Here is a 16,350-nt window from a genome sequence, read left to right as displayed (position 1 = left end):
CTGGTGTGACTGCCTGTGCTCGTGCTTATCCTAACTTGTCCATGTGCTCCTAACATGCCTCTGTGTTTCTTTTGGGTTTCATTTCCCCACATTTAGAAGTCTAGCTGAACTACAGAACTGTGTTCATGAATTTAAATAAAATCAGATAGATTAATAAAAAAACAACCAACCAACCACCACCACCACCACCAAAAAACACAACACACAGAAACCTAAGAAAATCTCACCCCAAAGGTTAAAAAGCTTGGAGAGAAAGAGTGGCTGCAAGCCTGCTAAGCCTGTAGTGAGTCTTACTCAACTCCTCATATCTTTTACCTGTTTCATACACTTGGAATCAGGGATTTGTCTTCCTAAGATGTTGCTTAGCTACCTCCCAGTACAGTGTATGGCCTGAGATTTCTATCTAGTTATTCTAAGTAAGGCAGTCTGGACAGTGCAGTCGGGACAGTGCATGTAAGCAAGTGACCTATTGCTGAGCTTGTGACTCTGCCCTTGTTTATAGGAAAAAATTAGGTGGGGATGAAAAGCAAAAATAAATTTTCTTTTGTAGCATTGCACTGAGCTACTTCTGTTGGGGCTCTAAGAAATTTCAAAACTGGCAGATATTCTTTAATATTCCCTGAGCTGGCATGAATACTAAAATCAATCTCAATGAAGTTATCTCCTACATTTTTAACAAGACACACTATTTGTCTAAAATCAGTCTCGTGCTTCAACAATGGAAAATACTAATGGTATTAAAAAGAAAAAAAGTATGAAAATTTTTAGTATGTTTTTTTGTAGTAGGATTGTATGCACTTACTCTTAGAAGTAACCCTCTGGGAAGATCTAATTGAAATCTAATTCTTAGTCTTTTACTTCATGCTTTTGTAAATTTAAGCATGCAAGATAAAGCTTCTATAGAAAAAAGTTGTACTGTGAATGTGGATCAGGTTTTCAAAAGAGCTCAGTAGGCAAAAGCTCTATTTCAGCATTACAGTGAAACGACTAATTTTTCACAATTGTTTCCTGTGAGTTTCTTTTAAAAACATCTGCCTCTAGTAGAGGAAATCATGCCTTATACAAGTTCTCATAAGTAGCTTATGATTAAGTATACCGTATCACAGTGTTTACCCAAAATAAGCGTATCAGAAGCATATTCTTGCTCAGTGGCTGTGAAAAGTGGTAAGTGGTATGTACTTGCCTTTTAAATGCCATTCCAGTTTGATGAGCTAACAGCTTCATTCTTATTTAAAAGTTATAAATTCAATATTTTGCTGAGACTTATACTGATTTCTTATACAGATTTCTTCTACCGATCTAATTAAATGCATCTGAAGGATGCAGATATTTTCAGGGGCAAATTCTTAGTTGTTATGGTGTCTGAGCAGAAAAAGTCTAATTGTGTTATGTATCAAAACTAACAGGAAACAAAGCCTTAAAACCCAAGCAATACAAAACTTGCAGTGGAATTGATGTAACATATGTGTATAGAGATACATACAAAAAAACCATATTGTTTGAACTTGCAAGTTTGTGTAACTAATCACGTCCCTTTCTAAGCTAAGCATTAGGCATATATTTCTATTAGGTCATTATTTCTATGTTTTTTTTTTACATTTTATGATTGGAAGAGATGTGATTTAATAAAGCTACTGACATGGACTGCTATAGTTCTGTATAGTTCTGTTTGTGTGAGCCACAACCTGCAAGGGTTTGTGCAGCATATATTTCTGAGAACCTGTAGCTATGAAAGGAATAGCTCTCTGCATGTGCTCAGTGTCACTCCAGGATTAAGTCGGTGGATAATAAGCTCTTTGAAGATACCAGTTATTTGCAGTTTCTAAGCCACTGTAGATTTTTATGGCAGTGTGTATAGGCAGCCTTCAAATTCTAGGATAAATATATGGGACTTGCATTTTGAACCATTCCCTCCTTTGCTTTTGCATATAAACTGTTGTAAGATGAAATAACTGGAATTTTTGGAAGAATATGCATCAAAAGCTGTTGCTTCCATCTGAATTGTATTGCAAAGACACAGACTTTAAAATAACATTCGTATTTCCTAATGCATTCTTTTCTTGTGAACTTTTAACTGGGTGTTCATTTTTGCTCCTTGGAATCATCTTGGATTTCTATTTTTGGCAGTGTTTTGAAATACTTTATGTACATAATTTATTCTTTTAACACGTTTTCATCCTTTCTGTTTCTTACATTAGTATGAAACTGTATGTACATATGGTCTTTAAATTATTTGTTGGGAAAAATTTAAAGATAGAAATAAATAATTCAAAATATGCAACTTGTGTGCCCCCATAAAACATATAGTAGATAAATTTAGCCACGAATTGAATTAAAAGAAATTTTGTGCATTTGTACAAAGCACAGTCATTTTGGCAGTTGTGTAGTCCTTGAAAAAGCAAAACATGACTTGCAGTGCTGTAGAATCATTATGCTTTTGAATTAGTTTAAAGAATTCATTATTTTCTCCTTCCTTCAGAGCTGAATACACATTTCAAAGACACTGTTTTCTTCTAGGAGTTGGACTTGATGATCCTTATGGGTCCCTTCCAGCTTGGGATATTCTATGATTCTATCATTCTTACTATTATTTTTATTATTTTATTATTATTATTATCTAGGAGTCATTAACCTTTTGAAACCTCTGTCAACCCTGAATTAGGATACTTAGCTCTTCTGAGGATTTAGGTTCTCAAGACAAACATCTGAAATTAGTTACCAATTTTGTAGATTTAAATCTTGAATGCAAGGTGGCTTATAGTGAGATACCCCTTGCCTATGATTTTGCATAGCATGATTTTTCGTTAAGCTAAAGTGATACCAAGTTACTGTAATGTAAGTTAGGTTTAAAAATACAGTGGTCAGGTAAGTTTCCATGTAGTTCTATTTGTCACAGACTCATCTTACAGATTTCTTGTCTCTGTTTACACTTTTTACTGTTTATTTTGGAGGGAGAGATTGTTACTCTTTTCTTAGTAAATAATGTTGACAGTAATTAAACAGGTAGTGTTGAATCAAATCAATTTGGACTGTTTGCTTGGGAACTGAAAATGGTCAAATATTGGAGTACAAGATCTGGGCATACTGGTACACTGAATTCAATTCCTCTTTCATTTTTGATGCCTCCCATATGGCCTTATATGAGTCTTAAACTCGGAGTCTCAGTCTGAGGCACTACGAATGTGCCTGAACCTAATACTGATAAAATTGTGTTTTCACATACGTCCCTGGAGAGAGGTGATGGAGTGCACAGGTTTGAAGTACACCTAGTATATGTTAACTCAAAAAACATACTAAGCATTGCTTTCATCCCTAACATTTTTCCTGTTCCCTTTTCCTTTTTCCTGTCTTGTATTTTCCTTTTTTTTTTTCTTTTTTTTTTTTCTTTTGTCTGTCTGTCTTTCTGTTTCATACGGAAAGTAAGAAAGGAGATTCTTGCTTGAATTTTAGAGAAGTGATACAGGAATCCAGCTTGCAGGGCTTAAAAGCTGTGAGGTCGCAGTGTCAGCTGGAGTTTGTGAGCTTACATCTCTACATCCTGCCTGTTTTGGAATATGTTCTTGCTCATGGTGGTTCTTGATAGGTAGTATAGATAACCTACTCTGTGTGCTGGCTATAGCTAACCTCATTCTAATTTTAGTTTTTAATAATTCTTATTTTCTCTGTTCTGGCTTCCCTTGCCACGTCAGAGCACAGGTAGTCAGTCACATGCTATTTCAGTTGTTAGTATTTTCATGCTATTGCTGTGTTCCTCCTACCACATCAGCTATTCTTTATAATCTCTGAACTATGCAGAATTAATTTCTTATTCTTTTTCACATGCTTTAGTCAACTCTTGTTTTGCATTTCTTCCTGCTCTTGGAATTGAGGCAACTGTGAAAACAACACAGTGACACTGCTGAAATTGATTTAAGACAAGTAATACAGTGTTTGTTACAAGACCAGATTTTTCTCAGATTAAGCTTTCTCAGATTAAGCTTTTCTCAGATTAAGCTCAGAGTAAGCTTGCCAGCTTACTCTACTAGGCATTTTTTAAGGCTTTTGCTATTACCTGAATGGCAATCCTCTCACAGATTTTATAAACTAGCTTAGTATGTCTTGCAAAGACTTCAGGAATTTCTGTGTACGTTAAGAGAATACTTAATAGACAATAGCTATACCTCTAATTCCAGTGCCACATTTACAGGCCAACAAAAAGGAAGAAAAGAATGTGTATGTTTTGGGGCCATAACTGTAGAAGTAGTAATAAAAAAATAAAATTGAGGAAATTGTGATACTTCTGTGCTTAGCACTTGAACAAATTTTACTAGAATACATATGATAAATTTTAGTAAACAATACAAAACATCTTTTGTTAGAGGATTACATTAGAAGATGTTCTTAGACTTAATGATCGAAGTATTGGAAAATGTTCCTTACAGATTGTTTCATAGAGCTTTTTACTGATTACTTTTGCGGGTGTTATTTTCCTTCTTCATATGAGCTGAGGGAGGACCAACACCTTTTTTTTGACGTGTTGGATAGAGAAATTTATATCTGAGTGATGGACCTTTCTTGGAAAGTTAAATAAAATTTGGAGAAGATGAATTTAATTTAGTATTGTAATCTGGAAGTATGTATTTGTCATGGAAACCTTTAGTAATTACTGTCATTCTGTGTGTGTGCATTAAAGGTACCCTGAGTTAGCAACTGTGTGCAGAAATCCCAGTACTCTTATTTTGTATCCTGGAGCTGAAGCAACCAATTTGGAAGAAGTCACTTTGGGGTCTTCCAGTCCACCAGTTATGATAATCATTGATGGAACTTGGAGTCAAGCTAAAGATATATTTTACAAAAATTCACTCTTCCGGCTTCCCAAGCAGGTAAGTTGTAATATGTAAATTAAAAATGTGTGTATAATAGATGCTTACTTTCTGATCAACTAGAAGGAAGTGCTAAGTGAAATAATGGATTTTTTTTTTTCCTTTTCAAATGGAGCCAGCTGACAAGGAAAGGAAAACTTGAACAACAACAATAACAAACTATGAGTTTATTAGAAAGTTGTCTTTATAAATATTGCTCTTTTCATTTGTCATTTGATTTTTTTTTTGAATTAATGCATCTAACTTCAGTGTATCATGTTTTGTTTGCAAAACTGAAAACCAGCTTATGTCAAAATTTTTTACCTGAGGTGTTAGACAATGTGCAGTGAAACATATAATTTTTTGCTGCATTGCCCTAATAGAGAAGGTGGAAGTAGAAATTTGTAGCCACTTACGAAGAGACAGTCTTTTTCACACATTTAATCTCCACTGTATTTAAACCTTTATGACTTGTGGTAGATGTTCCTTAGAATTTAAGCAGAACAAATAATGGCCATGTGGGCTTGTTTGTTTGTTTGTATTTTAGGAACATCAACACCCACCCACTCTGCTGTCCTTTACTTGAACTGTCCATAAGACATAAGCTGTAGTTATACAATTATTGCAGCTCTTTCTGCCCTTATGAAAATACCTTAGATTACAATATAATGTTAATAACATTAATGGGCGTAGGTTCCTTTCACTGCATGGTATAGCATCACTATTCAGGGAATTTTTTAGAGGAGAACTGAGTGAGTCTTTGGCACAGGAATCTTGAATTTGAAGGTAAATCTTATGTAACTGAGTCGCTGTCACTGAGGAAGTTTTTTGTGTATTAGACTGAACTCAATTATATTTATGTTATATAAAAACATCAGGCAGCACTTCATTATGCCCTACAGTGGTCTCTCTCGTTAAATGTCTAAATTTAGAAATAAATCTTAGAATTTTACAAATAGATTTTCTATACAAAGCTCTCATTTTGCGTATTTGTAGTTTTGTGTCTGCGTTGTGCATCATTCATAATCAAGTGCATCTAAATCTGGAAGTTTGAAAATTTTATTGGTTTGATTCTTTGTAAGTTTCTGAAATGAAATGTAACTATTTTTTAAACGAGTTTTGTCATATGCTTGTCAATGGAGCATGCTAAAACTGGTCAAACCTTTATACTTCTACTGTGGCTAGAACTTGTCTGCAATACTGTAGGTTTAAATTTGTTTGAAAGTCAAACTGATGTCTGAAGTTCAACGCTGCCATTGCCTTAGGATTCCTGTTGTGTTGGTTCTTACAGCAAGGTCCTTGATTTTGTTCCTCACCAGTTCCCTTACATTTGTAGTGATACAGAAGTGGTGTGGTACAGCATGTCTCCTGGAGGGCTAAATGGCCTCTGGCACTCTGTAAAAAAAAGACGCACAGCACCTTCAACTGTCAAATGCAGTGGGAACAGCCCTTTTGTAAGACCTGTGTAGGTCTATGTTCTGGTTTATAGCTTCCTTGCAATTTCTTGTTTATTATGCTCTTTTGAAACTTCTGTGGACTGGAAGCTTTTCATTGAATTCTCAAATGTGTGGGTGTTCTGAAGTATTTGTTTCCATCAGCTAGCTCTGTTTGACTATCCAAAATCACATGGAGGAGTGGTTTTGCTACAGATTAAAAGAAAAGACAGCATTTTCTCTTGGGTTATTGTAGATAGTATCATATCTGTGAGATATTTATCCCCATATATTGCTATAATAGTGTGGCTTGGAGGGAAGCTTTTCAATGGTTATTAGAGTACGGCATGCTTGGTCATATAAACAAAGCTTTTATTTTTATTTTTGAAATATTTCCATGAGACTGGGATTATTTGTCCAGGTGTAATTGGTGACAAAATTTCTTTTTCATTCAGGGGTGTTATTGAAATTAAATTGTGGAAAAAAAAGGTAAATACTGGCATTTTTAATAATGGAAAAAATTTCCTTCATTGTTCGTTCACCCTTTTGTCAGCGAAAAGCTGACTGTTACTTCTGGGGACAAACCAGAGGCAATATGCACATTTATAAAAATGCAAGCCCTTGTTGACTATGATGTTAGAATAATTTAAATGGAATACTCTTAGTCAACATGCTGCTAATTCAAAAAAAGAGCTACAACTGTAACTGCTTAAGTTGTAAATAATTTGCTTTAGGGGATGAAATCTGTTTGATATCAAATCTGGGAGTTGCTTTTAAGCTCTTAGCAATCAAGTTATATTGTTGTAAATGAAATGGAAGAGTAGATTCTAGGTTTTAGTCCAATTGTTTTGGCTTTCAGAGGAAGATGGAATTTACAGCTAGGAACTTATGGGATTCATTTGAATGTATTTCAGTTTAACTGCAGTTTTATGAACAGATTTTATGGAATTTATTTCACTGCAATTCATTTCAAATTCTGCAGAACATTTGTCTTAAACTGGCATACTTGATCTCTGATACATGACTTGCCTTTAAGTAAGAAAGTGTTACCATACATAATCTCTTTAGTTGGACCTTCCAAATTTGTCAAAAACTCAAACATTCCTAATTCTGTAAACTGGCTATTCAAAATTCAGAGTGTATTCCTGAGTTATGAAAAGCAGAAGAAAATGCTTTTCTTAGTCTATTCACTTGGACAAGGGAGATAAAGGCAAAACTTTGTCATTCTTGTCTATTCCTTTTAAAACTTGCAAAAATAATTTTACCTTTATTAGTCAAAACCTAACTATTCCTGTGCTTTTACAACTTCTCTGTTTTATTTATTTATTTATTTATTTTCAGCTGGGAGAAATAGATTAATAACTGCAAATATAAGATCTGATGTTTTCAGCTGAATGTTTTAGGTAGCCTTGGCTTCCACTTTTTTATATCCTTGCTGCGGATAGAACTTCTCTCAGTGGTTATATTTGAGGCAGGTAATCTCTGCAGGAGCTGGAACAAAAAGTGCATTACGTGTTTTCTAAAGTTATTTTTTTTCCCCAATCCTTTTTAAAACTGACTTGAGTTCTTCTGTTTTGTGTCACTCAACTTTGTTTGAAGGGCTGAAATTCATGCCACTTTCTTCTGTTGAGCTGAAACCTAATCATTATTTTATTTTTTTCTGCTAGTTGTTGAAATGTTTTCCACAGATTTTTGAAAGAGCAGTTATTTGAGTGACATTCAGGATAATTGCTCATTTACGCCACTTCACTACTAGCTTTGTCTGTCCAGAGTCAATACATTTGGCAGATCCGATCAGTAGGAACATTATGGTAAGAGAGGACTGTGTGTAGATAATCCATTTTGTCATCTCTGTCCTCTTCCTGGAATCTTCTTCATTTCTCTTTCATTATGTTGGTGAGAGTAGCTTCTGATTTTTTTCCTACTGGGCTTAGATTACTGCTATTTCTTAGTATTTCTAAGTACCCTTCTCTGAGGTCCATGAGTGGAGGAGATGGCTGATGATTGTTTTTAAGATTCTGCTCTTAAATGTTTTAAACTTTACTATTCCGGAACATTGCTGCTGTAGAACCTGTTTCTTATTCTGTATGCCTATCTTTTTTTTTTTTTTTTGGTCTAATCAAGTGTTAACATGTAAGGTAAATTTAGTTTCTAAATGACTTCAAGAAATAAAAATATCTGAATATGAAAGAAATTGATGCTATTTATTTTTTCAGAAAAAAACTAATATTTTGCAGATTGTTATCCTGTACCTGATTTTATTTATTTATTTATTTATTTTTAAATGAAGTTCAGCTTATTTCACTTTATTGCTTCTTAGCACTTATTCCTCTGTGCTTCATTCTTGCACATTATTGTTCAGGAAAACAAGTCATAAACTGACCAGCTAGCGAAGCATCATTTGATTGCAACAGCTAACTCTTCTGAATAATCAAGATAATTAAGGGACGTAAGGTGAAGTCACGTTTCTGTAAGGGAAAGGTATTGGAAATAAAATATTTTCCAAATACTTTTCTTAAATAGCTTCATGCTGGAATTTTTTTTCCATGTGTTAAGGTTCCATTTTGCCTGAGAACCATACCTTTATTGAAATGAATATAAAAAATATAGTCAGTCATGTGTAAGCCAGGAGAATTCATTGAGCACTACAAAATTGGAAGGGTTATAGCCAATCTAGTTTTTTGTGATAGTTGAAAAAGTTCTTTAAACACAAAATTGGAATCTTCAACGCAGCAAAATTTGACAAATTCATAATGTAAATGAAGTGACATAAAAAGGATCAGTATTAATGTAGAAAGCTGAAGTATTTGTTCTAAACTGCCAAACATACCATTGAGAAAATAAAATGTAGAAGGTCAATAAAAGTTCAGGATAAATTCTGCTCTTAATTAACCTTCTTTATTGCAGATTAATTTGTTTGATCATACTGATGTAACTAAAATATCATGCAGGTGCTTGTCAGGAACACCGGATAAGAAACATGTCTATGAAGAAAATCACCCTTCTGACATTTTAGTCATGTAAATTCTGTCTTGCCTATTTCTTATTGCAGCAAGTGTCTGAAAGTACAAAGGAAGTTATTAATCAGGTTCATATATCGTCACTATAGAAGAACTCATTGCTGAAAATAAGTTTCTTAAAATTCTTAAATTCTTTTATTTTGAAAAATCCCAGTGGTTTAACTTTTTTTTTCTTTTTTTTTTTCTTTTTTCTGTCAGAAGTACATAATGGTTTGACAGCCTTTTGGGTGATCCGGTCTTATGGCAAGACTTGAAGAAAACAAGGGTGAAATTTTAAGGGTCATATAGGGTCATTATTTTCAGCAGAGGTCCATAGAAACCCTTAAAAGTAATAAGTCTCTAATACCTAGGCTTTGCTTTACGTTTGAAAATGTATTGTGTTCCTTTCAGACTCTTTCTGATGTTTTATAATTGACTTTAATTCTCCTTGTGGAACCACTTCTTCGTGCTGTCCCTTTGTTCTTTCACACTGGGCCCCTTGCAAAAGTCTGCAGGACCATAAGTATTTCAGTGCTAGGTGACAATAGGTAGATAACAGTCAAATTTTGAAGATGATGCACCCTTTAAGACTGAAGAAGCTCCAGTGTTTAATTCCATTTTAAAATGGTTGGCAATTCAGGAGTCTTAAAATCAAAAATCCCTCTCCATTTTAATTGAGAGGGATGTTCTGCCAATGGTGCATATTTCCTCGAGCTAGTTTTGAAGCTATCAGTTTAAACTAGGCTGTTTTATGCATCAGTAGCAATTTTATGGCACCAGTGTGGTGTGACACAGCATGTGCTGTATAAGTGTGATTACAATCCTGGTAAACACTTATTAGCTTAAGCCCATGCTGTTAACTACTAGCTGACTTGAATTTATCTATGTAAATGCTCATATGGTCTAACTGAAAGTCAAAGAAGTATGGGCTAAATACATCTGCAGTTTGGCATTCTACCTGTCTAAATTTTTTAGACCTCGTAAAAAATGTAATAACCCTGTAACTGTTAAAAAGTTTGTTTTATTGAAAGAATGGACAGAAATTATTGGTCACTAAAATACCAGTGATTCTTTTAAAATTCTGAAATCTTACTTAATACAAAATGAAACTGAAAAAAAAATATTTGAGGTAAGACATACAGAAAATGATTTAATAAAAATAAAGTAAGATATTATGCCAAGAAATTCATGGACAGGTAGCATTGACTATATAGCAGGAAACTTTTTTTTCTTTAAGACAGCTCTACTAAGTGGTGATAGAGTTGGATTTTGGTATGCAAAGCTGAAATAAGTATTTGCTGGATATGTTCATCATTCTTGCTGTGGGTTAGTTTTGTACTTGTCCCTACACTGCTGTCTGGATACCTTTTTTATCCTAAACCAACAATAATATATTTTTCATTAAAGACTGGCAATTGCTTTTTAAGTTTGGAGTGATACTAGTTATAGGATGGTAGGCAGAGATAGAGTACTGGAGTTTTATGTGCTTAGAATCAGTACTTTGTAAGAGTCCAGTTGGAATTAGTATTCACCTTTGTAAGCTTTCTCCTTTCATTCTGTGATTTTTGAGTAGTGTTTTTCCCAAAACTTTAATTTCATAAGAATTAATGATATTTAATAAGGGACAGTATTAAAAGATCCAGTTAAAACAGGCCATTACTGTACTTTAGATTCACTTTACTTTAGGTTCACTATAAGTTTAAAATTTATCTGCGTCCTGCAGGAAATTAAAAAATAATTGCTGTTTACAAATGAATCTGCTAGTACTGTAGGAGTTTATTGCACCAGAAAGACTAGGTATAGATTACATATACCTGTGAATTTGCAGAATCTTCGCTTGCACATGACAGTTTTTGGTCCTTTGAAAATTATGTTTTCAACAAAAATTAATATAGGTAGGAGCAAAGGTAAATGTTGCAATGTTAATCTGGATCCCTATCCATGTGAAAATGAACAAAAGCATGTAGTTACAAGGTAGCCGTGGAAGCTCAAGAACAGCCTTCAACATGCTCAGCATCCATTCCAGTGTGTAGCTGTTTAAGACTGCAAAAATGAACTGTCCCATTATCATTAGGGCAAATCACAGATGTCTTTCTGAGAAAGTTTTGAGGCTTTTTTTTGAATGATGAAGCAATGATACAAATGTTCATACTCAGTTCCTAGGGAAAAATATGAGAAGACAGCAGAAATATTTAAAAAGTTCATAGCAGATTTTCTGCATTGCTTGGATCACAGCCTTTAACAACTGCATTTGCAGCCTGTCTGAATTAGCGTTCTGTGCTTCCTGTTTGAACTTTAAAAGAAAGGAGTAGTCTGCTATCCCTACCCTTCTTTCTACTGGAATTCCATAGCAACTGCTGTTTTAATGTGTTTAAATTCCTAGTGAAAATGAAGAACACAGTGACTCTTGAAGTATCAAGAATTAATAAATATATTAAGATATTTTTGATACTGATGGATTGTTTGGTTGTTACTAAATATACCAGGGCTAAAATCAATATTTGGTCTGAAATATTTTATATGCTAGTTGATAATTGCTGTTATTCAGATCACATTCAGCTGCAAGAGTTTTAGTGACATTGTTAGAATTCTTTGTTGAAAGTACATCTCCCTGCAGGAAAAAAAAATAAAATTGTTTTCCCATGTTGAATTGTGACCTAATTGACTTAGGTCTCTTTTGTCAAGTTTAAAGTTTGTATTTAATGGTTTAAGTGTTATTTTGTTTTTGCTTGTGCAGTTCTGATAGTACAGTATTAAGTCAGAACTTGTGCTGTAGTGGCAATAGCCATCTATCAGGCATGTAGTAGTGAAGGTACCAGTTGAACATGGAGCAGTGTGAAGTATATACTTAAGCACTGTTTCCATAAGTGTGTGTTTTGTGCTATTTTGTGCTGAAAGGATCTAGAGGTACTTGTGCAAACCAGCATAACCTCTGGATAGTTAAAATTAGCAGTCAGTTGGTGAAAGAACATACTAACACGGTCTATAAGCAAACACCAGCAGTCTGACTGCTTAAATTTTATTCACTGTGACTATGTTCTGTGTTTTGTCTGTCTCATTGAACTAGATGCTTGGGGCCAACTCTGCAGGATTTGCTGTCTTTTGCCAATTTTTGTAGTTTAGTTTTTGTCTTAATTAGAGAAATAGGGCTGGGCCTTTGTAATTGCTAACTCTTGTTCTGACCACATGGGTTCCTCCTATATTCAAACTGTGATAGTTTGCCTTAAATTCAATTACATGAATATACACACTGGCTTTTAATAGCCTCTATTTTGATGAACTTTGTGAAAGATCAAGACAAAAACTAGAATCGGGTGAACAGAAAGACTGTCACGCATGTGCATTATAATTCATGGTTAAATATTCTGTGAGTGATTATCTGACTGTGTGGTTTTTGTTTCATGTTTTGAAACTTTGGGTTTATAATGCAATTTTGCAAGATCAAAATGAGTAGAATGTCATTAGATTTGGAACTTTGGAAGTTTTTTGTTCCAGAGAGTGGGGTAGATATTATCTAAACAAGGTATTAAAGGAAAAGTGGACATGATTTCTACAGGAGTTATCTGTAAACCCAAGCAAGAAGAGCTAGAAGCCTTGGCTTAGCCCCAGAGCTATGTATGGCGTAAGTGAAACCTGGTGGGAAGAGTCCTGTGTCTGGCGTGTTATGATGGACGTTTATAGGCTCTTCAGAAGGGATGGGCAGGGCAGGCGAGGTGAGGAGGTACTGCTGCTTGAAATTCAGGGCCTGTGATGTATGGTACTCACAGTTGATGATGACATGGTTGAGAGCATCAGGGTAAGGATTAAGGGAAGAGCAAATAAAGGGAATGTTGTGGGAGTCTACCGTAGGCCACCCAGAGAGGATAATGACACTGATAAATCATTCTTTAAGGCACTCAGAGATACCAATAGATCAGCCAACCTAGTCCTTATGGGTCACTTCAACTTGCCAGACATGAACTGGGACTACCACACAGCTGATACAAGCAGGTCCTGGAGATTCTTAAAATACCTTGATAATAACTTCTTGGTACAGGTGCTAAGGGAGCCAACTAGGAAAGGTGCCCTTCTAGATCTGTTGCTTGTTAACAGAGAGGGCCTCATGGGTGTTGTGGCAATTGGCGGCTGTCTTGGCCATAGTGACCGTGAAGTAGTTGAGTTTAAATTCTTTGTTAATAGAAGGAAAACTGCCACCAAAACTTCAGCCTATTATTATCTAATTTATATATAACAATATATATATAATATAATTTATATAATATTAATATATAATAATATATTGAATGATTTTAAAGTTACTGTAGGATATTCTAATAAATTTCTTTTTTTTGACAATGTTTTTTCTTTTTGAAAAGAAGGTTTGAAGAAATACAAGTTCAGCTCTTCCAGAAAATCCCAGAGGAAATATACTTATGGCTATAACATACTTAACTTTATCATTATTATTTTAATTTATGTCTTATTGTCTGATTTTTTTAAAATAAAAAATAATGAGCTTGGAAAAACTTTACAGCAGGAACTTATAAGACACATTGCTTAAGGTGACTTTTATAGTTTATAATATGATTACAGTAATTATGTCGTGTACTCTATGAGCTGGCACCCTTTAGAGAAGCACATTATCCCGGGATGTTTTGCATAGCCACAACTGAGGAAGAGACCACAAACATTAGAATATGCACTACAGGCTTTCTTGCAACAGCTGTTGCGCTTTGCAAAGGTGGTACAGAAAAAGTATTACATTAGCTTGGACCAGTGGATGCAATTATTTCAGAGGGAAGAATGAGCTGGTTTGCACAGCAGGCATGCTTGGCACAGTTAGGCTACTAGTATGCTGTATGAAGCAATCACAGAGCACTGTGGGTGAAGCTGCTTCCATTTATGAGGAGATAAGCATAGCATAGTGCGAACAGATGGCTAAAAAACACATTTGACCTTCTACTACTTCATCACCAAAAAAAAGGCTGAAAAAAAATAACCTAGGGACAAGCACAAATGTAAAAATATGGGCAAGCTATCCCTAGTAATTACTGTTTTATTCGATGTAGGTGATAAGTGAATCAGTTTTATTTATGTTTTAGTGTGTCTGGGACACTATAGTAAATCTAAGCATCTGCTAGCAAGTACCTAAATGGATTAATTCTGTCATCTTGTTTTTCTTTTTTTTTTAAAGAGCCAATGAACAACTCTGGAGTAATTAGGTTTATACTTGCAGAAAGAAAGAAATATTCACTTCTTAAAAATGTTGAACTTTGAAAGTGCTGCACAGTTGAGTTTGAGAATTGGGGTGGGGGAGGAATTCATATACTGGTGTTAGGGTTTCAAATAATAATTTACACTGTATGTACAATAATGTATGAAAACTATAGGTCTTTTCATGTAATTTTTAAGCTGACATCTATCTAGCCAACAGTCCAGAGAAATGTTATTTCAGACAGTCACGAAAAGGGTATAAGGTGCATTTCACTTTTAATTATTTTGCATTTTCTTCTTGTATGTTTACACACAAGATTTATGCCTAGTCATCTGTAATACCTTGACATTTTGTAGTCACGCAATACTTTTTTTAACACCTCAGAAGAGCACAGTATGTTTTTATGAAGTTTGAGTTTTCTACTTATAATGTTGCCATTTGCATAGGTTGTGTGACTTTTTGCTACTGGCCTTATTCACCTGATGTGCCTGCTTGTGCTCGAGTAGGCATGGTTTGAGGCTAGGGGTAACTTCACATTCCCTTGCCCTCTATGATTCTTTGTTGTTGTACTCCTCTGCTAGTTAATGGGCATAATAATGCCAGCAGCATAATGCCAATGAATCATCCTGTCTATTTGTGCATTTATCACAGGATTGCTGTTATTGAAATATTCAACACTTCTTTTTCTATCAGCCTCTAGCAGGTTTTGACAAATCTTTGTTTTGCTTATACTTCAGTTCTCTTGTAAAAATTGGTATCATCAGCTAATATCTGGTGTCTTGCAGCAAATTTTTAACTCTTAAGTTTTACTGTTCAATTTCAGCTTGCAATGTATGCTGTAGTCAGCTTGATAGGTGGTTAAGATTTGTGAACATATGTTTATACTGTTCCAAGCACTAATTCTCACATGGGTTGATATTTTGATACTTCAGATGAGATTATGCCTGTGATCTCTATCGCTGTCCCTCTCTCTGTCACCACCCTTCATCCCTGACAGACTTACTTTTTCTGTGAGTTAGCTTTCAGATCAGGGAATCATTGTTAAATCAGGCACATTGTAACTAGTAATTTAACAATTGTAAGTTATTTGTTTATTTCTCCTCTTGGAAAAGAAGTGAGTTTGAAGCTTATGGCACCCAGAAATGATGATAATGTGTAAATACCATGGTTATTATTCAGAGGTTTTGACAAACACTGTCTACAGTAATTTTTGTGCATATTTATAGATTTTCAATACTAGTTTTTTATCATGTAGAGTTTTTGAAAGCAGCTATGTATGGTAATTCCTAGAGAAGAACAACATATAATAGTTAGAAGTTATTTCAACTGGCACAAAGTAGACTATCTCTGGCTGTTTTTTAATGTGGGCCATATTGTTAAAGATCTAATTATATTGATCTAAACACCTAGCAATATTTGGCACATGCCTAAAATATCTTTATCAGAAAAGATGCTAATCTTCTGTGTTGTATGCATCATGATGTATGTACAAGGATGTGCAGCCCCTTCTGAGAGGCAGTCATTCTGACTGATGCTTTAAACTTCCAGGGCACTTTTGATGCAAAGGAAGTTCTCAAAATGAGGATAGTTTATTCCAGAAAAATCTTTTGGTCACAAAATTTATGTGCAGCTTTAGAACGATCAATATTCTGAGCTGTTAAAATTTGTTAAAGTTGACAGCTTATTGTCTTTACTTTTTTTCCTTGAGGTGTTTTCCAAATACCAATACTCACTTCTCTTCTGCAAATTCACTAATTTATTTGGAGCTTCCATCTTGCTTCTTTCTGTTTCATTGTTCTTAAATATATTTGATACAACAACAGAAAACAGCCAATGGCTTGCTCTTGTGTCTCCTGTCTGTACAGATATATCTGATTTTTTCT

General features: G+C 34.5%; 1 protein-coding gene across 1 annotated transcript in view; it reads left to right on the top strand.

The window, feature by feature from the left end:
- The window catches only part of DTWD2 (DTW domain containing 2), a 108,908-nt gene that overhangs the window by 69,836 nt on the left and 22,722 nt on the right, over positions 1-16,350 (top strand). The window contains exon 4 of the mRNA XM_083816080.1: positions 4,673-4,862. Coding sequence (XP_083672206.1) covers positions 4,673-4,862 — 190 coding nt within the window. The remainder of the gene's footprint in view (positions 1-4,672; positions 4,863-16,350) is intronic.

Source organism: Anser anser (genome assembly GCF_964211835.1).
Source record: "Anser anser genome assembly, chromosome: Z".
NCBI lineage: Eukaryota > Metazoa > Chordata > Aves > Anseriformes > Anatidae > Anser > Anser anser.
The sequence above is the reverse complement of the archived record's forward strand: the minus strand, read 5'-3'. Positions and strand labels throughout refer to the sequence as shown.